We start from the raw sequence: 25,000 nt of genomic DNA on the forward strand, positions 1-25,000 counted from the left end.
AAGTGTGGTAGAATAGTCAAATTTGGAGGGAAGGTGGAAGAAATATTGAGGAAGGTCTGTAGTGAAAGAGAGACATGGAAGTAATACGGGGAGGGAGATATGGAGGAAAGATTACAGGCATATCGAAGTGAAAATGTTGGGTTTTGATTTGAGACTATTTCAGAAAAGTAGTATTTTGACGATGATAGGATTGAAGTAGTAGTAGTAGTAGTAGTAGTAGTAGTAGTAGTAGTAGTAGTCGAAATTGGAGAGAAGATGGAAAAATATTGAGGAAGGTCTGTGTAAGTGTGGATGTGAATCGTGGAGATAAAAAAAAATACAAATATGGAGGAAAAATTGCAAACTTTCGGAGATAAATTATGACGTAAGTAAAATCACAAACTCGACCTTATTAATAATCTCACTTTCTTTAAACCACCAGACGTTTTTGTTTAGTTTAATGTTTTATTTCATTTTATTATTTTCTTCCATCATTTTAAAAGAGACACCACAAAGGAATCAAAAGATGAATATTTGACACACGTAAGGAAAGTTTTAACATCTAAAAAAAAGAGAAAGAAAACAGATCTCTAAACCTCTTCATAGTCACACTTTCAGACACTACACAGAAATCAAAGCGAATAGATAATGAATACTTAACACACGTAGGGAAAGTTACATAAAAAAAAGAAAAAAACAACTTTAAACCTTTTCATACTCACACTTTTTTTATGCATAACTGACATTTTTTTTTCAAGAGAACCAAGGATAATCAAAAGGGAATCAAAGGGAAACATTCAGAGTAATTTGAGTGATTTAAGGGATCCGGGAATCTGATTTGCCAAGGTAGAGGATCAAAGTAGTCTAAAAGCGAGGTAATTGAAACACTGAGAATGACAAATTATAAGTTACACGTGACGCGAAAAGGTGAGGGAGTTTTCAAATTAACTTTACTTCAAACTTAAAGATGTGATGTGATGTTACGCATGTGAAGATTTAGATTTGAGTGAACGCTGTGTGGTAAAAAAAAAAAATGGTAGTAAATGCGTAGATGTAAAAGAAAAAGGGAAATTAAAGTTTATCGTGAGAGTGAATTATTGAGAGTGGAGTATACTGTGAAGTGAGAAAATGGGAATAGTGAAGAAGGCCACTGTAATCGTCAAGAAAGGTGAACATGAACTAAAGATAAAAAAAAAGCTACAACTAATAAGAAATGAAAAAAGAACTATGATTAAACCCTTCAATACTGGGACATATTTTTACCTTGAGATTTATGTACGATTAGACCATTTTATTGACATCAGGAAGGGTCTATGGAGGTCATAAGATTGATGGCCACAGTCTTCACTATTTCAATCCCCCACTTAAGTTTCTGCAGCTGTATAAAATCACCAGTTAGTAGGCAGAGTGAATATGGGAAGGCGTCACAGTATCAAAGGGGTTAATGAAAATATTGTTGAGTAGAAAGCAAATAAAAAATCGTGATAATAATAACACTATATATAAATAAGTGGAAAAATTAAGTGCAAAGAAACTAAAATTAATGAAACTGCTAGCAATAAAGCACGTACTGTTAAGGTAATGTAAAGTGAAGAGAAACGAAAAATAATGGAAACGAAAATAAAACCATAATTCTCTATACTTTAAACACGTCACCTAATCTCAATACACTAATGGGAAAAAAATATTACGTTCATTTTGATAGCATTAAAAAACAAAACACCAAAGTATCTCCGTGCCCTAAGGTAATATTAACCATTGTATTAAACACCCCTATTTTAACTCTAGGACTTCATTTCCTCTCTCTCTCTCTCTCTCTCTCTCTCTCTCTCTCTCTCTCTCTCTCTCTCTCTCTCTCTCTCTCTCTCTCTCTCTCTCTCTCTCTCTCCATCATTATCAACACGTGCTGATTCTCCCACACACTAGCACATAATGAATATTCCCCTTCCCTCTATACTCACTCCCCAGCAAACACATCTCACTCTAGTACCAACAATAGATAGAAAAGAGGTAAATATACATCAAAGGAAACAAAATTACTAGTCAAATTTTCTCTAGTAATGATATAACCTTACACCGAATGAATGCAGTGACTGTTCCCCTTCCCTTCATACACACTGCATAGGTAACCCAACGCACTCTAGTAAACATCATGAAAAATATAGAAAAGATACGTAAAGAAAACGGAATTATTAGTCACATATAGTTTTTTTTTTCTCTCTCTCTATTGATGATGACATGCAGTGAATTTTCCACACACTCTCATATATTAAGTTTCCCCCTTTCCCTCCATACCACTGGCAATACACACACACACACACACACACACACACACACACACACACACACACACACACACACACACACACACACACACACACACACACACACAAGTTGCACGTGGCATTATGAATTCTAGTCAGTATGTGATCTTCACTTAGCACATTTCACTCACTCGGCAAATATTTCATACTCAGATTGTCGTGACGCTGAACGAAGCTATTAAAACACACCTGCAAACACACACATATGCCACTTTTACCCTCACATTTCAATTAACTCTGAGTCATTTCACAATTCTTCAATTTCCGAGGGATTGCAATACTGACAGCCACCGACACACGCCCACACACCAACAAACCCGCACACCCACACACCCACACAGCTTCTGACCGCAGCTGACGTTATGACATTATATCTCACTTCTGGCCACCTTCTCTCGAGTGGTCGTAAAATTTAATATCCTTCACCAATACAAAGCGTCGGCCAGAGTTGTGACGCCACGAGAGGACTGCACGGCTCACTCCATCCCGGCAGAGGCAGGATATGATCACACACCGCATCACTTTAATAGGTTCAAGCGTCCTAAGATCGATGGAAAAGAAATAAAACCAGAAAAATTATGGCTCTCTCTCTCTCTCTCTCTCTCTCTCTCTCTCTCTCTCTCTCTCTCTCTCTCTCTCTCTCTCGTTCTCTCACGCGCACACATTTCACCAGCAGTTCTCAATTGACAAACGTGCCGACATACATGATGCGCTGCCTCTCTCGTTCTCTCGTTCCCTCGTTCGCTCGCCTCGCACTGCAACAATAACACTCACACCTCTACTCGCGGCGCCTCGTTAACCTGCCGTCACGCTCACGCCAAACCGGTGAGCTGAGCCTGTCATGGAGGGAATAGGATAAATAACTAAAACAATAATCTTCCATCACCATTGCGTCTAACCGTGATGGGAGGGAGAGGAACTGGGAGTCTAGTGAGTGGAGTGCATGGGCGGTTCAGAAAGATGGTGCTCACGGTCAGGATTCAGAAACGCTTTGCTCTTTTTATAATTGTTTGATCTGAGCACGTAAAAATGAAATGAAAATAGTAAAAAAATATTGAAACAGATCTGGACTGGACTTTTTTTTTCTTTCACTTTTCCTGTCTCAGTTAAAATGTTTCCAATAAGTTTTTTTTTCTCTCTCTTTTATCTTTTCTTGTTTTTTTAATACTTAACACGTACAGAAAATCTAAATTGCAGAACCAGACTGAAACCTTTCTGTATTCTTTTATTTCTCTTTGTTTCTCTCTTTTCACCAGTGTCATTTCAGCCCCTTTTCTTATATTTCTAGTCTGAAACGTTTTGCAACCCTTGGCCAGCCCTCAAAAGATAACTGAAATAAACAATAGAAACTCAAGGTTGTGCAGACACTCCCACTGTATTCTGTAGAAGCAAAGTCTCAAAATATAAAACTTGCATTTACCACTGCCATTTTTAACCCCTTCAGTAGTGGAACGCATTTTCTACCATAAATTTTTGTTGTGATAGCACGATTTTATTTATATCAAAAATGGTCTATGGAGGTCAGAAGGTTAATGGTCCACAGTCTTCACTATTTCAATCCCACCTTGAGTTTCTGAAGCTGTATAAAATCGCTAAATTGTAACCAGAATAAATATGAAAAAGTGTCCTTGTACTGAAGGGTCAAAACTTGATCACTAAACTCTCACAACTAAACCTGGAAGAAACTACACAACCAACATACTTTCCTGGTAGACAATGAAGTACGTAAAATTTTCTACAAAACCTAGACTTCCCACACTTTTGAACCCGTAAGATTCAGTACAAAACCCCACTTATTCCACCTCCCCCAGCCACTCCTGAACCTAGAACCAATGAGAGAGAGAACATAAAGAAAGTAAAGAATTCTACCAGTCCTGAATTTCCTGTCCTTTTTGAACCCCTAAGAACCAATACAGAACCCCACATACAATATTTCCCTATTCCCAGCTACTCCTGAACCTAGAACCAATAAGAGAGAGAGAACACATCCAACACATTTTATCACCCCAGTGATTCTTAAACATTGAACTATTGAACTGGAAGGAAAAGGCAAACAGTAGCACCACATTTCACTCTTTCCAGCGAATTTAAAACCTTGAGCCATTGAACCAGTAGCAAAAGAACCTCACAGTAACATTTAACCCTTCCCCAATAATTCTAGAACCTTAAAACATGAACCGTGACCAGCTAGACATTGCACCGGTACACACTTAACCCCTTCAGTACTAAGATGCATTTTTACCATGAGTTTTGGTTACGATTCAATGATTTTATTTGCATTAGAAAGGATCTATGGAGGTCAGAAGATTAATGGCCAGAGTCTTTGCTATTCTAATCGCCACATAAGTTTCTGAAGATGTAAACAAATACCATGCAGAATAAATATGAAAACGCGGCATGGTACTGAAGGGGTTAAGCACAAGGAGAACACGGAGGAAGCAATCTCCAACACCAGGCACCGCTCGGGCAATCCTCTCAAGCCGACTTTACCTTCGCGAATCCCAGTGCATTTAAAACCCTGGGCGAATTTATTCCAGTGACAACCGCGTGTTGGCGTCACGGAGTACGAGAAAATATTGTGCGTGTAATCTGCTTAAGCTACACTCACTCTCGCACGTCAGTCCATTTCAGCGACACGTGTAATGCTTGCAGTCTATCTCAGGGCAAGAAGTTGTGCTTTAAAGTGAGGGTGGGTTGCAGGGCTCGCGTCTGTCTCAAAGGGTAAGGAGTACAGATATTTGTGTTTTAAAGTGATAGAGGGTGAGTTACAGAGTTAGAGTCTATGTTAGGGGTAAAGAGTAAAGATATTTGTGTTTTGAAGTGAGGGTGAGTTACAGAGTTTGCGTCTATCTCAAGGGGTAAGGAGTACGGATATTTGTGCTTTAAAGTGAGGGTGAGTTACAGGGTTCGCGTGTATCTCATAGGGTAAGGAGTACAGATATTTGTGTTTTAAAGTGATATAGGGTGAATTACAAGCTTCGTGTTTATCTCAGTGGTAAGGAATATAGATATTTGTGTTTTTATGTGATATACAGTGAATTGAACGGTTTGTGTCTATGTCAAGGGTAAGGAATACATATATTTGTGTGTTTTACGTGATATATAGTGAGTTAAAGAGTTTGTGTAGAGAATTCATGTTGAAAATCGTTAAATATAGTGTGTCACAGAGTTCGTGAAGAGAATTTTAAAAAAGACTAAAGGGAAACATCAATAAAAAAAAGACTGGATTGAAATAGGGAATCTCACGCACTACTCTCACGTCTCTCCCTTTAAACATCTTAATACCAAAGGAGTAAATACATTTCTCCCTTTACGCAACAGAAAGGAATTTGCAGGCAGCGCGTTGACAGAAATCCTGCAAAAAAAATATATATAAAAACAACTAACACTGCATTCAAACACGGTGCAAATTTAAAAGACACATTGCTGTTTTGTAATTAATTCACCTTCTCCTTTTCAAATTAACCACACTAGAAGAATTAACCCTTTCAATACTAGGTGCGCATTTTTACCTTGAGACTTGTGTACGATTAGACCATTTTAATAACATTAGGAAAGCTCTTAGAAGGTCAGAAGATTAATGGCCACAGTCTTCACTATTTTCATCCCTCATATGAGTTTCTCAGAATTTGTATGGAAACTCGTCATGACACTGAAGGGGTTAAAACAAAACAAACACAACTGAGGAAACTAAGAATCCAAACCTGTACTCTCACACAGCATATAAACTCCCAGACACACTACTCTATTCGCTGCACTCTGGAACATCACCGAGACTGCAGACGAGTACCCAGGTGTCTTGAGGGACGAGATAAGAGATTCCGGGGCGAGGATAGCGGAAGATAAGACACTGGAGAGAGGTTTAGAGACAATACGCTGACAGGAGGCTTTACTCGGCTTCTTAGGACTTGGAGGTGGTAAAGGGGCGGGGAGTGGCAGGAAGGAGTAAAGACGAGCGGAGAGGAACGAAATAAGGTAGAATGTTCAAAGCCTGGCAAGCAAGATCAGAGAGGGAAGGTAAGGTAAGTTGAACGGACAATGCAAGGCGACACAGACAGGCAGGAAAGGGCAGGGAGAAACAGGGAGGGGCGTAGTAAGGTAGGTAGAATGTTCAAAGCCTGGCAGGTAAGATCAGAGAGAGAGGGTAAGGTAAGTTGAACGGACAATGCAAAGCGACACAGACAGCTTGAAGTGCGGGGATTGTGGGCTTGTAGTCGTGGAAGGCCAGCACGGGAAGGGTAAACTAAGATAAACTAAGACAGTGGTGGTTTGGGGAGACAACACACGGGGACAGAGTGTAACTTTCTCTCCTTCTCTCTCTCTCTTTCACTCTCTCACGCTGCGGTTCTGTACGGGGCCCTCTGTCTGCTGCTGCTCTCCGCTGCTGATCCTGCTGAGTGTGCTGCAGACGCGGGTGTGCAGTCAGCGCCCTCTCGAGATCAGCACTATGGCAACAGGAGGTCCAAAAACATAGCTAGGATTAATATTTTAGACAACAAGCCAAGTAAGCAATTCAACGTTACGTCAACTTGTTCACTAATCTGTAAGCGATCAGTTTGTTCCTCTGTGCTAATGTTTATTGTTGTTTATGCTTTCTGTCTTATACCAGTAAGGGATGCCAGTAGGGTTAACATTCTAGACAAGCAAACGTTACGTCAGTCTCTTCACTCATTAGTCTGTAAGCGATCAGTTTGTCCTCTGCTCTTATGATTTGCTGTCCATGCTTTGTGCCTTGTCAGTCAGGGATGCCAATGGAGACTGCAGGTCGCTCAATAGATTCAACATTCTAGACGATGAGCAAAGTTAAGTGATTCAACGCTAAGATAAGCTTGTTTAGGATTCACTGAGCCCATTGCTAAACTTTGATTGAAGGAGTTTGCAGAAAGATACTTGCCATCAGAATAAGCTTAGGATTAAGAGATATTATAAGATTTAGACATAAGAAACTATCTAGCATGTTTTTGTGTCATTTTTTTTTTATTTACTTAAAAGTGTAATCATTTGAAAAACATGTTACTGCATAAACTATAGCATGGTATCTTAAAGGAAATCCGAAGAAAATGCATAATGATAGCAGCGATGATAATGATTATACGAACAACAACAACAACAACAACAACAACAACAATAATAATAATAATAATAATAATAATAATAATAATAATAATAATAATAATAGTAACAATAATAATAACAATAGCATAATAATAAGACCATCACCACCACCACCACCACCAACAACAACAACAACAATAATAATGACAAAAGCGATAATAAAAGCAATAACAAAACACACACACACACACACACACACACACACACACACACACACACACACACACACACATCCTCTTGTTAGGCAGAACAAACACCCCCACAAACCCATTTCAACTTTTGTGTGTATATAATTGCCACACTGTCAGACTATCGAAGGTTTACATATTTGCCTTTTTTTTTCTGTTGCTTTTTTGTTTGGGAAATATAAAATTCAAACACAATTACCGCGCTGGCATTACCGATACAAATTATGAGGCCTTGTCCGCCCCGATAATGGCCATTCAGGTGCGGGATGGCAAATATGTGTATGAGTGTTTAGATTATGTGTATAGTTATAGATATCCGATGAATAAGCGATCGATTTGCCAATACAACTAAACTATGGATACGGTAAATCATGCAAGAGAGACCAATTATGTAGAGAAGTGTAGGTTATGGAATATACAGAGAGGAGATCGTAGGAAATGTGTACCTGTGTGTTTTGAGTAAAAGTATAGGTAAGCTTCCAAACATTCATCCCCTTCACCCCACCCATTCACCCCATCACTACACAAAACTATGTAATCCCTTCATTTCAACATCTCATCACGTCTAACATCCTTAAAACTCCCTTCACCCACAACAATCACACCAAAAACACTCATCTCCTTTCACCCAACATCACCCAACATCACCCCTTCACACCACCCCATCATCCCAACATCATTAGGTGTACAATGAGGAGCAAGAGGGGTATTCAAACGATCGATTTAATAATTGAGAAAAAGTAAAGATATATAGAGAAAAAAAATGCAAAAATTTCGGTAGGAAAATAATGTATATGATGAAAAGTGTGAGTATAGAAAGAAAACACACACATTTTCCTCATGTAACGAAAAATTATTAAGATTCATAGCAGTGGAGAAATCTGTCAATAAATCACAAGAAGAAACATAATTTAACAATGAAATTTAAAGGAGGGAGACAAAAATATACATGATGAAAAGGATGACTATAGAAAGCATATACTCACAATTTTCCTCATATCACAAAATTTCTTAAAAAGTTTATAGCAGAGAAGAAATATGTCAATAAATTACAAGGAAAAATAAGTCATTCAACAGTGAAATCTAAAGAAGGGAGGCAAAATATCACAGGGTAGAATTCTCACTTAAAAACACACACAACTTTCAGAAAAGATTTAAAACAAAGAATTGATCAAGTCTTGTTTGGAAAGTTGATACTTCCTTGTTTTCTCTCTCTCTCTCTCTCTCTCTCTCTCTCTCTCTCTCTCTCTCTCTCTCTCTCTCTCTCTCTCTCTCTCTCTCTCTCTCTCTCTCTCTCTCTCTCTCTCTCTCTCTCTCTCTCTCTCTCTCTCTCTCTCTCAAGGCCACGTCTGGTCATAAATAAATTCTATATTCATGTAAATACGAAATATAAAAAAGTACACAAAATAAAAAACATGAAAAAAAAACAACAAAGAGGTGAAATAAAAATTAAAAAAATACATAATTAAATTCTATAACAACAAAACGCAATAATAATGACAATAACAACAACAACAAAAATAACAATAACAAAAATAAGAGTAACAATAATAATAACAAATATACCGCCTCCCCATTATCCCAACACTCACACACACACACACACACACACACACACACACATACTGAGTCCTTGGTGAAGAGCAATTAGTATGAGTAATAAGACATCTGCGCTTAATCCAGGCCAAGACGAATTACATGTTGGCATTACACGACTGGTAACGGTGAGCAGGAGGAGGAGGAGGAGGAGGAGGAGGAAGAGGAGGAGGAGGAGGAGGAGGAGGAGGAGGAGGAGGAGGAGGAGGAGGAGTGATTACAGAAGCAATGAAGAGTAGAGAGAGGATTTCAGGTGTGTGTGTGTGTGTGTGTGTGTGTGTGTGTGTGTGTGTGTGTGTGTGTGTGTGTGTGTGTGTGTGTGTGTGTGTGTGTGTGTGTGTGTGTGTGTGTGTGTGTGTGTACTCAAGAATGAAAGCCTTACTGAGAGGGAATATTGGCTAATAGGCAAAATGCAGCAGAAGGAAGGGATTGATGGGTATAGATTGAAAAGGTACAAAAAAAAAAAGAAAGAAAGAGAAAACATAATAAAGATATTTTTAATTGAGCTAGAAAGAACAGGTGAAGAGAAACTGACATGCGAAACAATGATAACAACAATAAACAAAAAACATAGAAAGAAGAAAAAAGAAAAGACAAAAGAAAAATAGGAAAAAGAAAAGGGACAAAAAAGGAAAATAAAGCAATAAGACATTTCTAATTGAGCTACAAAGAAAAGATGAAGAGAAACTTAAATAAAAAAAAATAACAACAAACAAAAACACAAAACAAAAAAAAAACAGACAAGACACAAGAAAAACATAATAGCAGACTAAAAAGAATAAGCTTACAAAAAAAGGAAAAAAAAACGAGGATTACACGGAAGAGAAGCTACGGAATCGAGATTAGAGAGGAGCGAGAGTAGAGATTAGACGAGGAGCCTCAAACGATTGAAATACGAAGAAAAGGCGACATTTTTCCCCAAGTGGTTCTTAGTTGAAGGAGAAACGGGTCACCTGACATCGCCCTGAGAAGTGTTACCTTGGCTGTGAAAGAGAATAGGAGAGGAATAAGCTAAGAAAAGATGACGAAAGAAGAGAAGGACTGAGTAAAAGTGAAATAAAGTGTAAATAGGACTAAGCAAAGAGGTGATGAAGGAGAAATAAGCTAAAAAAAAGAGAATAGGAGAAGAATAACCTACGAGAAGATAATGAAAGGGAGAGGAATTGCATAAAAGTAAAGCAACGTAAAGAGAACTAAATAAAGGTGTGATGAAAGAGAGAAAAAGAAGGAAAAAGAAAGAAAAGGTGATGAAAGAAGAAAGAAACTATGTAAAAGTGTAAGAACGTGAAGAGAGAGCTAAGGAAAGGAGTGATAAAAGAGAAATAAGCTAATGAAAGAGAGAAAAAGAAGGGCAAAAAAAGAAAAAGAAGATGAAAGAGAGGCAAAAGCTAAGTAAAGATGGTGAAAGAGAGAAACGGTGTAAAAATGTAAGAACGTGAAGAGAGAGCTAAGGAAAGGGGTGATAAAAGATAAATAAGCTAAAAAAAGAGAGAAAAAGAAGAAGAAGCATAAGGAAAGGTAACGAAAGAAGAGATGAACTATATAAAAGGTGAAATAATGTATAAAGATATCAAAGTAACAGGGTGATGAAGAAAGAAAAATAAGCTTAATAAAAGAGAATAAGAGAGAAATACGCTAAATAAAAAAAAATGGAGGGAAGAGAGAAAACATGTAAAAGTTAAACAATATGTAAAGAGAGCTAAACAAAGAGGTGATGAAAGGGAAATAAGCTAATAAGAGAGAGAAAAGAGAATAAAGAAAGAAAAAGATGATGAAAGAGAGGAATTAGCTAAGTAAAGGGGGTGAAAGAAAAGAGAAACTGTTAAAGTGAAATAAAGAGTAAGAAGAGAAAGAGAAATAAGATAATAAAAGAGAGGAAAAAGAAGGGCAAGCTAAGTACCGGTGGCGAAAGAAGAAAAAATTGTCTAAAAGTGAGACAATAAGAGAGTGAAAAAAAGAGTGATGAAAGAAAAAAAAAAATAAAAAGAGAAAAAAAAGGAGAAGGAAAGAAAAGGTCATGATAAAAAAGGAAAAGTAAAAGATTGATGAAGGAGAGATAACCTAATAAACGTGCTAATAAGAGAGAGAGAGAGAGAGAGAGAGAGAGAGAGAGAGAGAGAGAGAGAGAGAGAGAGAGAGAGAGAGAGAGAGAGAGAGAGAGAGAGAGAGAGAGAGAGAGAGAGAGAGAGAGAGAGAGAGAGAGAGAGAGAGAGAGAGAGAGAGAGAGAGTAATGAAAAAGTGAAAAATATAAGCTAACAATGAGCCAATGATATGTCAACAGTCGGGCAATAGGAGCTCTGAAAACATTACATCAAACAGGTAAAAATTCATTCAGTCAGTCAGATCTACTAATTATTAAAAAAAAAAAAATGGAACAACACAAAAAAGGAGTGAAAATAAAAAATGAGAACTTTATAATCTCAAAATATCGCGATGAAATAATGTCTTTCATGTCTGGAATGCCGTAAAGAAAAAAAAAAAACTAAAAGAGCATAAAGAAAAAATGGTTTCAATCACAAGAAAGAAATGTCAAAAGAGATGAAGTTCGAGTGTGGCAAATCCTGAGCTCACACGTACGAAATCACCTGCAAGAATGACTAACCAGAAAAGGTAAATAAAAAATGTGTTACGCTTCCTAATCTAATATGCTCCATGTACGAAGAGATGAGTTGATATGCTAGCTTATCTAATATTCTCGATGTACTCTATTGACTCTACAGAAAATTGCAGCACAGTCTACTTCATTCATCTTCTTAAATTGTTAATGCCCTATATTGACATCATTTTACATACAGTACACAATATTCTACACAACACCCTCACCTACATCCATTCATCTTCCTCATCCATAAACTAATGCAATGTTATAAATCTTCCTATTGCCTATGTAACAGCCTGACTACTGAGTACATTCCATTCATTAACCACTCAAATTAATATTCTACACGATAATGATTTAAATGTCTACGTTCTTCGTCATCAAATACATAATGCACTATTTTAACATCATTTATACAGGAAGAGTCTAGGTTACTATGCTTCTTCATATTGAAATTTATAAAGTAGTATATCAATATGATTTTTAACAGAAGCAGTCTAGACTTTTTATGCTCCTTCTCCCTCAAATTGACAAGTTTACACAATTTATCTCCCTTTCTTTAAACTTTTCATTGTAACAAAAGCGTGACGAGCTATTTCCCAGTCACATTAACAAAGAGTCTACAAAACCCTTAACCCTTTCAGTACCATGACGCGTTTCCATACTCATTCTGTTCACTATCTGGCGATTTTTTACAGCTTCAGAAATTCATGTGGGGATTAAAATAATGAAGATTCTGACCATTAATCTTCTGACCTCCATAGACGTTTCTTAATGCAAACAAAAAACCTCTAATCACAACAAAAATTCATGATAAAAATGCGTTCCAGTACCTAAGGAATTAAGAAAGGTAATATTTAACATAACCTGAAACACTCGTCGTTGTAAAAGTAGCAAATATTCTCGGGATTCATTTCTGCTTAGTTACATTAAATTCGTCAAATCACACTAAAAGTTTATGATAAAAATGCGTTCCAGTACTAAAAGAATTAAGAAAGGTAACATTCTACAAAACCTTAAACACTCGTCGTAGTAAAAGTGGGAATTATTTTTGGAGATTAATTTCTGCTTAGTTTCATTTCAACCTGCTACATTCTTCCACTCAGATAAAGCAACACATTAACTCAATCTTACAACTGAACTCCACGTCGCTTTGCCTTTTTTTGCCACCGTAACAGCTGCATCAGAAGTTATTGTCGTCATTTCTACTTGGCTTGCTTTCCCCGCCCCTCTCCCCCCCGCCTGCCCCGCCATCTATCGGAACGCGTCGCAAACTTCCGTGTCGTCTTGTCTGGTCCCGCCGCGTCAGGGATTTAGTTTGACATGTCCTTACTTACTCCTTCATCCTCCACCTCCGTCATCCTTGCCCTTCCTTCTTCCTCATTTTTAATCCTTCTTCCTCTTTCTTCTCCACTCTCCTCTTTATCTCGTCTATATCATTGTCATCTTTTATTTTGCATTTTCCTTCTCTTATTTCTATTTTTTTTCCTTCTCTTCCCTTTTTCCTGCCACTGTTTTGTTCTTTTCTTTGTATTTTTGTTCGTCATTTTTTTATTGTGTATTTATTGATTTATTTTAACTGTCATTCTTCTTCCTCCTATGCACATTATTTTTTTTTTGTCCTGTCAATCTCTTTCTAATGTCAATTACAATTTTTTTTCTGTTACTCTTCCTTTTATTTACTTGATGTTGTTATTCTTTCTATCATTTCCTTTCTCTTGCGCCTTCATTTTAATTTATTTTCGTTTCTCCTATTTACATTCTACTGCTCTCTTGTCAGTCATTCTTTCTCACTCATTTCTTATATTTCTTCTCTGCTTTACTTATTCACTTCATTTTATTTCTCCCTTTCATCCACCTCTTCAGCCTCCTTTAACAATTCTCATTTTATCACTTTTGTACCTCCCACTTTCAAACTCTCCTTCTTTTCTTGCCTCTTCCTCCTGTTCTTCACACATCCCCTCCCTCCATCCCTCCCTCCCCTCCCCGAACCATTCCTCCTTCCTGCCATCCGCCGGTCAAACTCATATATCATTCCTCTTCCCCTTTCTCCATATTTCCCTCCTTCCTCCCCTCTCCTGCCAACCTAGTACCTCCTTCCCTATTCCTCCCTCCCTTACTTTCCCATCCAGCTTCCCTCAATCTGATTTCTGTCCATCATCTTAAGATATTCATGTATTCTGGTGTATTTCTTTATGCATTTTTTTATTTAATGTTTAAGAGATGAGTGGATGGATCATATAACGTTTTTTTTTTTTCTGTGATTCAAAAAAATTCACAAGAGAATGTAAGTTTTTTTTTTCCAAGCATTATAGAAAAGAGATTAACTTTTCCACTGCAACTCGAGACAATTATCAACACACTAAGTCACGTGTGAAGTCTTTATAAGCACCTACAGGAAAGTTAGCGATGAAGAAGGTATACATTTTGCAATTTTTTTCACTCTTCAAAAATTGGATGTGGCTGTAGAGCAAATAAAGATGTCTTACAGTGATTGGTACTGAGGGAAAAGTGTACCAAGTGGCAGTTAAAGGATTAAAGAATTATGTTATCAGTTTATAGTTTTCACCTACAGTAGAGAGATAAGAGATAAAGGAAAAGATTGCACGTAATGTTTTATTGCAAAATCTACCAATCAACAACTCTAGAGAAAAGTATAATTATTTTTTCAATGACCGTAGAATAGATTGAAAGAAAATAAAGCATATTTCTTGTTTGTAATTTCTAGTTTTCAAGTATAAATGATGAAATGGAGGTAAGAGGATTAAACTCTTTCTTTGATCTTCCATTGTGATATCCAGGAAATCACAAAGCTACAGGAAAAATGTAACTTTTTCATGCAATGTAGAAAAGACAAAAGATAGAAAATTCTCCAGTGTTAAGCTTATGAAACTTTGAATGTTCAGATGATGCAATAGAAATCAGTGAAAGGATTAACCTCCTCCACTGTGACATTCAGCAGTTCACACCGCTACAGATGCACTACAAAACCTTCTGACTTTGTACAGGGGAAAATAGCGATAAAAAAATTAATAAAAGACCTTTCCAGTGTTAAAGTTACTACAATCTTGTACAAATGATGGAGAAGAGATCACTGGATTATTAATTTTTTCATTACGGCACAATTTTTTCCAGCACCCCAGCAATGAAAATAAGGAATACAATATATTTCCAACGTCCAGATTCACAGTATAAAATTTTATTACAAACTCCAAAAAAGTAGAAATCAAATTAAAATAAGAGTTTTCTAGTGTGTACCTTAAACACTCAGGCACGAATGTAGAACGAAAAGATATTAAATTTTTTCATCGGTACGTAATAATAGAGAAAGAGAAAATAAAATATCCTTCTAGTCTTATAGCTTATATGTTTAGAATTGGCTGTAAAGGAAAAAATATTACGAGTTTCCCAGGTACCTAAGTAAAATGAAGAATAGACGCTTCTCCCAGTGTCTGTGTGTGTGTGTGTGTGTGTGTGTGTGTGTGTGTGTGTGTGTGTGTGTGTGTGTGTGTGTGTATTCACTCGGGAAATACTGGTAGAAGAAATGGATAATAGTTTATGATGAAGGCAAACCGTTAAACAAGGCAGACCAAAGTTTATTAGTCATTTTTCCTCCTTTTTATAGTTAAGAAAGAAAAGAAGCATTTCCCAGTGTGTGTTTACATTAATCTGAGAGAAGCTGGTAAAAGAAATTAATAGTAGTTTGTGATGAAGGGAAGGCATTAAGCAAGGCAGACCAAGGTTTTTATCAGTCTTTCCTCCCAGTTTAAAAAGAATATAAAGATTTCGCAGTGTGTGTGTGTGTGTGTGTGTGTGTGTGTGTGTGTGTTTATGTAATGTAAGAGAAGCTGGTAGAAGAAATGAATAATAGCTTGTGATGAAGGGAAAGCGTTAAGCAAGCTAGTCTAAGGGATTATCTGTCATTTTTACTTTATTTCTTTCAGTTTTAAAAAGAACAGAAGCCTTTTTTTCAGTTTGTGCACTTGTATTAATTTGAGAAAAGCTGGTAAAAGAAATAATTAATAGTTTGAAATGAAGGGAAAGCGTTAACCAAGGCAGTCACAGAAGTTTATGTCATTTTTATTTCTTTTTTTTTTCAGTATATCAATTTTTTTTCTATCCAGTTTAGAAAATACATAAGGATTTTCTAATGTGTGTGCTTATATTATGTAATCTAAGAGAAGCTGGTAGAAGAAATGAATAGTTTGCGATGGAGGAAAGGCGTAAAGCAAGCCAGTGCAAAGGTTTATCTGTCATTTTGTTGGAGTAGGCAGTAGTCACCTGCCGCCCGGTGGAATACTCCAGGAGAGGTACTTACGGGGATGTAGGCAGTGCTGCAGATTGAGTGATTCCCCGTGCCCTCTCTTCCCGGTTCCCTTTGTGGTCTCATTTATACAATTGAGCAGCTGCAGCCTGCCCTCTAAAGACAACTTCTACTACTTCCTACACTACACTACAACACCTTACACTTTTACACTCTCTTCAAATCAAAATTTAATAATGGCTTCACCACGCCCTGCCTCGGAGTCCCCTCTGGGAGGGACCATAAATGTCCCCAGGTCGGACTGCCCTCTGCTGTCGACCTTGGGTGTCTTGACACTTCATCTAATACTTTCACTATCAATTTCTGCAACATTCGTGGCCTTCGTTCTAATTTTCAATCTGTGGAACACCACCTCTCCTCTACTAAACCTCATCTTCTCTTCCTAACCGAAACACAGTTGTCTGTGACTACTGACAGCAGCCCTTTTCTGTTCCCTCCTACTTGCTCTATCCTCATTTTCAATCCAAAGCTGGATGTTGCGCATACGTGCGTAACGACACCACTTGCTCTCGTGCCCACAATCTTGAATCTTCAGAATTTTCTACCATCTGGCTAAGACTTCAATGTCACTCTCTAACTAAATTCATCTGTGCTGTATACCTCTCACCTAATTCCTCTGACTATGTAAAATTCTTTGACTATTTGACTTCCAAGGTGGAGCACATCTTATCTCACTTTCCTTTTGCTGAGATCTCCATTTTAGGGATTTCAATGTTCACCACCAGCTTTGGCTTTCATCTTCTTTCACTGACCAACCTGGTGAACAAACCTTCAACTTTGCTATCCTTCATGACCTAGAGCAGCTAGTGAAGTTCCCTACCCGTATTCCTGACCGCCTTGGAGACACGCCCAACATTCTTGATCTTTTCCTAACCTCCAACCCTTCTGCTTACTCTGTTAAACTTTCCTCTCCGTTGGGCTCCTCCGACCACAATCTAATTTCCGTTACCAGTTCTATCACTCCAGTGCAGCCTCAGGACCCGCCTAAGCGGAGGTGCTTCTGGCATTTTAACTCTGCTAAGTGGGAGGAACTAAGGCAGTACTATTCTGATTTCCTTGGGATGATTATTGTTTTCATGTCAGAGATCCTTCTCTTTGTGCCGAGCGCATAACAGAGGTGATTATCTCTGGCATGGAGCTATACATTCCTCATACTTTCTCTAACCCTAAAGCTAAAAAGCCTTGGTTTAACTCTGCTTGTTCTCGTGCTGTCAATGATAGAGAGGCGGCTCACAAACGGTTCCGTAGCCATCCAACTGCTGAAACTCATGCCCTATATATTTCTGCCCGTAATCATGCCAAATCTATTCTCCAACTTACTAAAAACTCTTTCATCAATAGAAAATGTCAAAGTCTTTCCAATTCTAACTCCTCTCGAGATTTCTGGCATCTAGCCAATAATATCTCTAACAACTTTACTTCTTCGTCTTTCCCTCCTTTACTTCATCCAGATGGCTCTACAGCTGTCTCTTCTTTTCTAAAGCTGAACTCTTCGCTCAAACCTTTGCTACCAACTCAACTTTGGATGATTCTGGGCATATTCCTCCTACTCCTCCACCCTCTGACTACTTCATCCCTAAAATTAAAATTCTTTATAAAGACGTTTTCCTGGCCCTCTCTGGCCTTGATTCTCGGAAGGCTTACGGTCCGGATGGAGTCCCTCCTGTTGTTCTCAAAACTGTGCTTCCGAACTCGCTCACTGCCTGGTCAAACTCTTTCATCTGTGTCTCTCTACTTCTATTTATCCTTCTTGCTGGAAGTTTGCTCACATTCAACCTGTCCCTAAAAAGGTGACCACTCCAATCCTTCTAACTACCGCCCTATAGCTTTGATTTCCTGCCTTTCTAAAGCCTTTGAGTCTATCCTTAATAGGAAGATAATGAGGCATCTATCAGCTCACAACCTTCTCTCTGATTGCCAGTATGGTTTCCGTAAAGGCAGATCTACTGGTGATCTTCTTACTTTCCTAACTGAATCTTGGTCATCCTCTTTTAGGGACTTCGGTGAAACCTTTGCTGTCGGCCTTGACATATCGAAAGCCTTCGATAGAGTCTGGCACAAATCTTTAATTTCTAAACTACCCTCCTACGGATTCTATCCTTCTCTCTGTACCTTCATCTCCAGTTTCCTTTCCGATCGTTCTATTGCTGCTGTAGTAGACGGTCACTGTTCTTCCCTAAAACTATCAACAGTGGTGTTCCACAGGGTTCTGTCCTATCACCCACTCTCTTTCTATTATTCATCAATGATCTCCTAAATCTGACTCAATGCCCTATCCACTCCTATGCTGATGATACCACCCTGCATTATTCAACAGCGTTCAACAGACGCCCAACCCAACAACAATTAAATGACTCAAGGCGAGATGCTATAGGACGCCTAACTTCTGATCTTTCACTTGTTTCTGATTGGGGCAGAGAAAACCTGGTTTTGTTCAATGCCTCAAAACTCAATTTCTACAACTATCTACTCGACATAACCTTCCAGACAACTATCCTCTCTTCTTCAATAACACTCAACTTCCCTCTCCTCTACATTAAACACACTCGGTCTATCCTTCACTAAAAATCTAAACTGGAAATTTCACATCTCTACTCTTGCTAAATCAGCTTCCAAGAAGTTAGGTGTCCTATGGCGTCTTCGTCCATTTTCTCTCCTCCCAGCTGCTTGCTCTGTACAAGGGCCTTATCCGCCCGTGTATGGAGTATGGCTCTCATGTCTGGGGGATCCACACACAGCTTTACTAAACAAGGTGGAATCTAAAGCTTTTCGTCTTATCAACTCTTCTCCTCTAACTGACTGTCTTGATTCTTTAAGTCACCGCCGCAATGTTGCATCTTTATCTGTCTTCTACCGCTGTTTTCATGCTGTCTGCTCTTCTGAACTTGCTAACTGCATGCCTTCCCCCTCCTGCGGCCTCGCTGCACAAGACTCTCTACTTCTTCTCATCCCTATTCTGTCCATCTTCCTAATGCAAGAGTTAACCAGTATCTTCACTCCTTCATTCCCTACACTGGTAAACTCTGGAACTCTCTACCTGTGTCTGTATTTCCACCTGCCTATGACTTAAACTCTTTCAAAAGAGGAGTGTCAAGACACCTCTTACGTTAACTGGACCCTCCTTTTAGATTTTTTTGGTTTTTTCTCTTTCTACTTTCTTCTTAACAGGGCCTGGCAACCAGCGGGATTTTTTTTTTTTTCCAACACTTTGTTTGCCCTTGGCCAGTGCCCTTGTAATGTAAAAAAAAAAAAAAAAAAAAATTTTAATCTTATTTCTTTCAGTTTAAAAAGAATAGAAGCATTTTCCAGAGTGTGCTTGTATTAATTTGAGAAAAGCTGGTAGAAGAAATTATTGACAGTGTGTGATTAGGTGAGACTGCCCAAAGGCTTATCTCTCTTGTTTATTCCTTTTTCTATTTACCAGGCGATAATAGAGGATAGTTAGCGCTATCAATATTCTTAATGTCTTTTATTGTTGTTACTGTTGTTGTTATCATTATCATTGTTGTATTTACTTGTGCTTTATGTATTGCACGTTATTGTCTTTTTTTTTTACGTAAGATGGGGAAGCTGGCCAAGGGCAACAAGAAATTTAAAAAAAAAAGCCCACTTAGTTGGCAGTCCCCTCGCAGGTCCGAAAGAGTAAGGCAAAAGCAAAAGATAAGTGTCTTGAAACCTCCCTCTTAAATGAAGTCAAGTCATAGAAAGCTGGAGATACAGAAGCAAGGGGCTGCCGTGGTACAGTGGAACCATGCGTGCTTTAGGGTCCGAGGGGTCTCCAAGCACACGGGTTCGAATCCTGTCCACGGTCTGAGTGTAGGTTGGGCTTCCTCACTCTGGGCAATGGTTTCCTAGCGGGTGGGCTTTGAGATAGAAGTTACCCCAAAAAGTATCCCCTTTAGCCCATAAATTCCCGTGAAAAGCCCACATGGTATAAATAAATAAAAAAAAAAACAAAGGGAGGGAGTTCCAGAGTTTTAATAATGAATGGTGACATATCGTAATGCATCACACTACATCGTTAGCTTATCGAGACGCAAAGCTGTATAAATCAAATATGGACGTGGAGTATGAAGTTATGTATAGCAAAAGTAAGTAAGTAATAACAAAATGAATGAATAAATAAGATAAAAAAAAAAAAAAGAAAAGATGAAAAAGAAATAAGACCCATTAGCGAAGAACAAAACTATCAATATTTGAGAGTGCAGATTCAGATATGGAGGAAAAATAATGAAAAGTAAAAAGAGAAAAAGAAATTGAGGGAGAGAGGGTGGCGATGGAAAAATAGTCCTCATAAGATTCCATTATTTTTCTTTTATCTTTTTCGTGTGAAGAAAAAGAAAGAAAAAAGAAAACGAAAGAGAGAGCAAAAAAAAAAATATAACAACCATTTTATGTACCAGGGAAGTCAGTCAGGCAAAAAAAATATATATATAAAAGGAAAATAAAATGAGTAAAAGGAAATAAAAAAAAGGTAATAAAACGCCCAAATGTTCTCCTTCCTATCCCTCCAAATAAAAAAAAAAAATAGGAACATTAAGAGAAAGAAAAAAAGAATTAAAAAAGAGAAAAAACAGTAAATGAAAATAGGAAAACAAAGAAAGAATGAATAAGAGAAACGACCAAGAAAACACAAACTAACAGAAACACACACGGAAAAAAATGAAATGAAAGTAGAAAAAAAAAAAGAAGAACGAAACATACAAATAACCAGAAAGAAAGAAAGAAAAAGACAAAACACACAAGAAAATAAATAAATAAAAACTACAAAAAAGAAAACTGACTGATAAAAACAAAACAAAACAAAACAAATAAAAGAAAAGACAGAGAAAGCGAAGGAGGGAGAAACAAAACTAAATAAAACAAAAAAGAATAGAGAAAAAAAGAAAAAAAAAATCCTGTCACCATCCCACTCCAATCACTCACTATACCTATTTACTACCCCATAGATCATCCTTACTCCACTTTACTCCACCCTCCTTCATCTCCACCCCTCCCTCTCACTCTCTCACTCTCTCTCACACCACCGTCAAGTAATACAACATAAATCATCAGCCTTTTACCATATATTTCTCCTTCATCCATACTTCCTTCCTCTTTCTAGAACATTATGGTGAGAGAGAGAGAGAGAGAGAGAGAGAGAGAGAGAGAGAGAGAGAGAGAGAGAGAGAGAGAGAGAGAGAGAGAGAGAGAGAGAGAGAGAGAGAGAGAGAGAGAGAGAGAGAGAAAATAAAAGAATACAAAGAAAGAAACCAGAGGAAAAATAAAGAGGAAAGTGATGGCACGAGGGAACGAGTGAGAGGAAGAGGAAGAGGAGGAGGAAAAGGAAGAGGAGGAGTGAGGTGAGGAGTGAGGGGAAAAAGGAAGAAGAGAAATGGAAGCAAAGGAAAGTAATGAGAGAGTGAAGGCTTTGGAGTAAGAAGAATACAGGGAAAAGGAATAAAAGGAGGAAAAAAGGGGGCGAAAAGTGAGAGGAAAGTTTAGGAAAGTATGGCAAAATTTAAAGGAAAAAGAGGAAAGTCGTAGCAAGAAATAAAGAGAAAAATACAAAACTATATAAAAGTTTTAAAGAAGAAATATTTTACGTTTATTATAGAAAAAATAAGGGAAATAAAATAGAAAAGTGAGATAGAAAGAAAAGATTAAAGAGACAGAGAGAGAGAGAGAGAGAGAGAGAGAGAGAGAGAGAGAGAGAGAGAGAGAGAGAGAGAGAGAGAGAGAGAGAGAGAGAGAGAGAGAGAGAGAGAGAGAGAGAGAGAGACAGACAGACAGACAGACAGACAGACAGACAGACAACAGACCAACAGAAATACAGACCAGACAAACAGACAGACAGACAGATAGACAGACAGACAGACAAGAGACAAACAGAAATACAGACCAGACAAACAGAAACAGACAGACAGACAGACAGAAAGAAACAAAACGGGAAAAGAATTAAAAAGGCAAAAAATGAATTATACAACGACAATGAAAAATCTATGAAACTGAGGGAAAAGTGAGGGAAAACAGTGAGGGGTGTTGTGAGGGGACCAACCACCGGGTCAGCCTATAGTGTTTGTGTGGCGTCCCCTCCCTCCCCTCGTTCCCTAGCCCCTCCAGAGACCACTTCCCCTCAGCAACACCAGTAATACTTTAGACAAACTCAAACAAGCGAGCGAAGCCTTTTCCAAAACTTTTCCCAAAACCGAACCCAAGAAATCGCAGGAAGAGAAAAAAAAATAAGAAAGAGAAACGAAAAGAATAAGAAAGTTTTAAGCCACTCTGCGCGACCCACTCTCCCACTCTCTCACTCTCCCACTCTCCCGCTCTCCCACTCTCCCAGTCTTTCAGTTCGTAGTCTTAATTTATAAAAGGTTTCCTCGGCGTGTCTCGAAAATACAAAAAAAGAAAACACAATAAGCTTAAGTTTAATGTGACTAAGAGGTGTTTAAGAGTATTTCAACTTACACTCTTACTTAAAAACAGACTCTTAACCTTCAATTATCATTTTTCTTAATCCTTATCATTCACACTTCCTAAAAAATGGTCAAATATATTCCTTTTTATTTATTCTCTCTTTTTGCAGGTAAATGTTTAAAAAGATTCCTTGTCTTTGTTTTTAGTGCTGTGAATTGTTGCACACACACACACACACACACACACACACACACACACACAGATTTCATGATAATACTCATGATGTTTCCCTTAAGAGCAATTTGAGTCGTGAAGGTAAAGAAAAAGAAGGAGGAGGAGGAGGAGGAGGAGGAGAAGATACATGATGATGAAGAAAAAAATGACAAGACGAGAGACAAGATAAGTAGGAGGATGAGAGAGAAAAAGAAAAGAAAAGAAAAAGAGGAGAAAGAAAAGAAGAAAAAAGCAGAAGAAAAGAGGGGGAGAAGAAAAGACATTTGTGGAAGAGTACAAGAAAGAAGAGAAAGGAGAGAAAAAAGAAAAGGAGGAGAAACAGGAAAACGAGAACAAAAAGAAGGAAGAAAAGGGAAGAAAAAAGAAAATAAGGAAGAAAAACAAAAAGAGAGAAAAGAGGAAGACAAAAAATATAAACACTACCTTAAATTCACTCGAGGGAGGAAAGCACACCTGAGAATGATCGTTTTAAGCTTCAATAGGCGTCAATTTCTCCTGCTGAGGTCTTCTGGGGCCTTCCTGGAGGGGTGGGGGGATCAGGACTTGCCATGGGTGTGGGGGGGGTGAGTGAAGGCAGGCCATTCCCCCTCTCTCCCCCGTGGCGCCTCAACTATTCACCCAAAGCACGGGGGAATGTTTAAATGTTCAGGTCAGGTGTTTGCGCTGATGTATTGGTGAATGTTTTGGTTGTGGTGGTGGTGGTGGTGGTGGTGGTGGTGGTGGTGTTCTTATTTGGTCTTTTTCTCATTGTTATTTGTATTGTTGTAGTCATTATTATCATTGTTTATTAGTATTATCAATAATAGTTTAATTTCCTATAGCTGTTTTTACTACTGCTACTACTACTACTACTACTACTACTACTACTACTATTATTACTACCACCATCATCATTATAATTCTAATAGTAGCAGTGGCAGGCATGGGACGAACAACAGTAGCAGTAGCCATAGTAGTAGTAGTAGTAGTAGCAGTAGTAGTAGTAGTAGTAGTAGTAGTAGTAGTAGTAGTAGTAGTAGTAGTAGTAGTAGTAGTAGTAGCAGCAGCAACACGACGAATAACAACACAACAACAACAACAACAACAACAACACCCATAATAGTTTCGCCATCTTACTAATACCAATATCTCCACCCCCTCCTTCCTACACTCCCACACACCCCCTCTCCTCCTTCCCTCCCACACACCCTCCCACCTTCCCTCTCAAACACCGCCTCTTCACTTCTTCCCTCTCCCTCCTCCCCTCCCATCCCAAACACTCCCTCACCCACCCCTCCCACACACTTTCTCCTCACCCTCTTCTCTCCCTACACACCCCCTCACTTTCCCCCTTCTCTCTCATTCCCTCACCCCTTCCCTTCCACACTCTCCCTTCTCCACTTCCTCCTCTCTCCCTCCCACACACTCATTTCCCCATTTCTCTCTCACACACTCCTTCACCCCTTCATTCCCCACACTCCCTCTCCCCTTTCCCTCCCCTTAGACAGTCCCAACTCCTCCCCTCCTCTTCCACATTCTCCCGCACCACTTCTCTCTCACTGCAAGAAAGGAAAACACGTCACTAAATTATACACGAAGAACAACAAACAGATTACCTGCAATATTCTTCTCAGCGTGTAACTTGAGTGAGCTAAACGTGCATCTTCCTCCACTCTCAATTAAACCCTTCATATTTCACCCTACGACTATTTATACGTGGGTTATTTACCTTCTATATCTTCCCTATATTCTCTCAAATTTTCGCTCTTTATTATTTTTTATTCTCTTCAGTGGTATTTTTATTATTTTCTTTTCTATCTCTTTTTTCTCCTTTTTTTCCTTGTAATCTTCTATTTTCAGTCCTCTTCTCAGTTTTTTTCATAATTTTCCTTCTTTCTTTCATTGACGTTTCTTGTTTTTTTTTTTGTTTTTTTTTCTCATTTTCCCCTTTTACTTTTCTATCTTCAGTTCTCTCAGTTTCATCATAACTTTCCCTTCTTTCTTCTCATTTGGCATTTCTTCCTTTTTTTCTTCTTCTTCTGTGTATTCTCAATTTCTTTCTTACATCCTTCCTGCTGTCCCTCCACAATTTCCAGCTTCTTCCTATCTTCCTTCCTCTCTTCCCTCTTCCCTCCGGTCACTCCTTCCTATCCTCCCTCCCTCCTTCCCTTCTTTTCTTCCACTATTTCCACTCTACTCTCTTTCCGGCTTATTTTTTTCATTATCCTTATCTTCCTTCCCACTTTCTCTCTCTCTCTCTCT

The 25,000-nt window shown here is 38.2% G+C and overlaps 1 protein-coding gene across 2 annotated transcripts in view; it reads left to right on the forward strand.

Moving 5' to 3' along the window:
- LOC123511916 (protein amalgam-like) overlaps positions 1 to 25,000 on the forward strand; it is a 364,685-nt gene that overhangs the window by 337,279 nt on the left and 2,406 nt on the right. The window contains exon 9 of one of the 2 annotated variants that reach the window (XM_045267995.1): positions 6,712 to 6,807. The exons of the other annotated variant lie outside the window; for it this stretch is intronic. Within the exon in view, the coding sequence (XP_045123930.1) occupies positions 6,712 to 6,807 (96 nt within the window). The remainder of the gene's footprint in view (positions 1 to 6,711; positions 6,808 to 25,000) is intronic. 2 annotated transcript variants of the gene reach the window in all.

This window comes from Portunus trituberculatus, chromosome 32, assembly GCF_017591435.1.
Source record: "Portunus trituberculatus isolate SZX2019 chromosome 32, ASM1759143v1, whole genome shotgun sequence".
NCBI lineage: Eukaryota > Metazoa > Arthropoda > Malacostraca > Decapoda > Portunidae > Portunus > Portunus trituberculatus.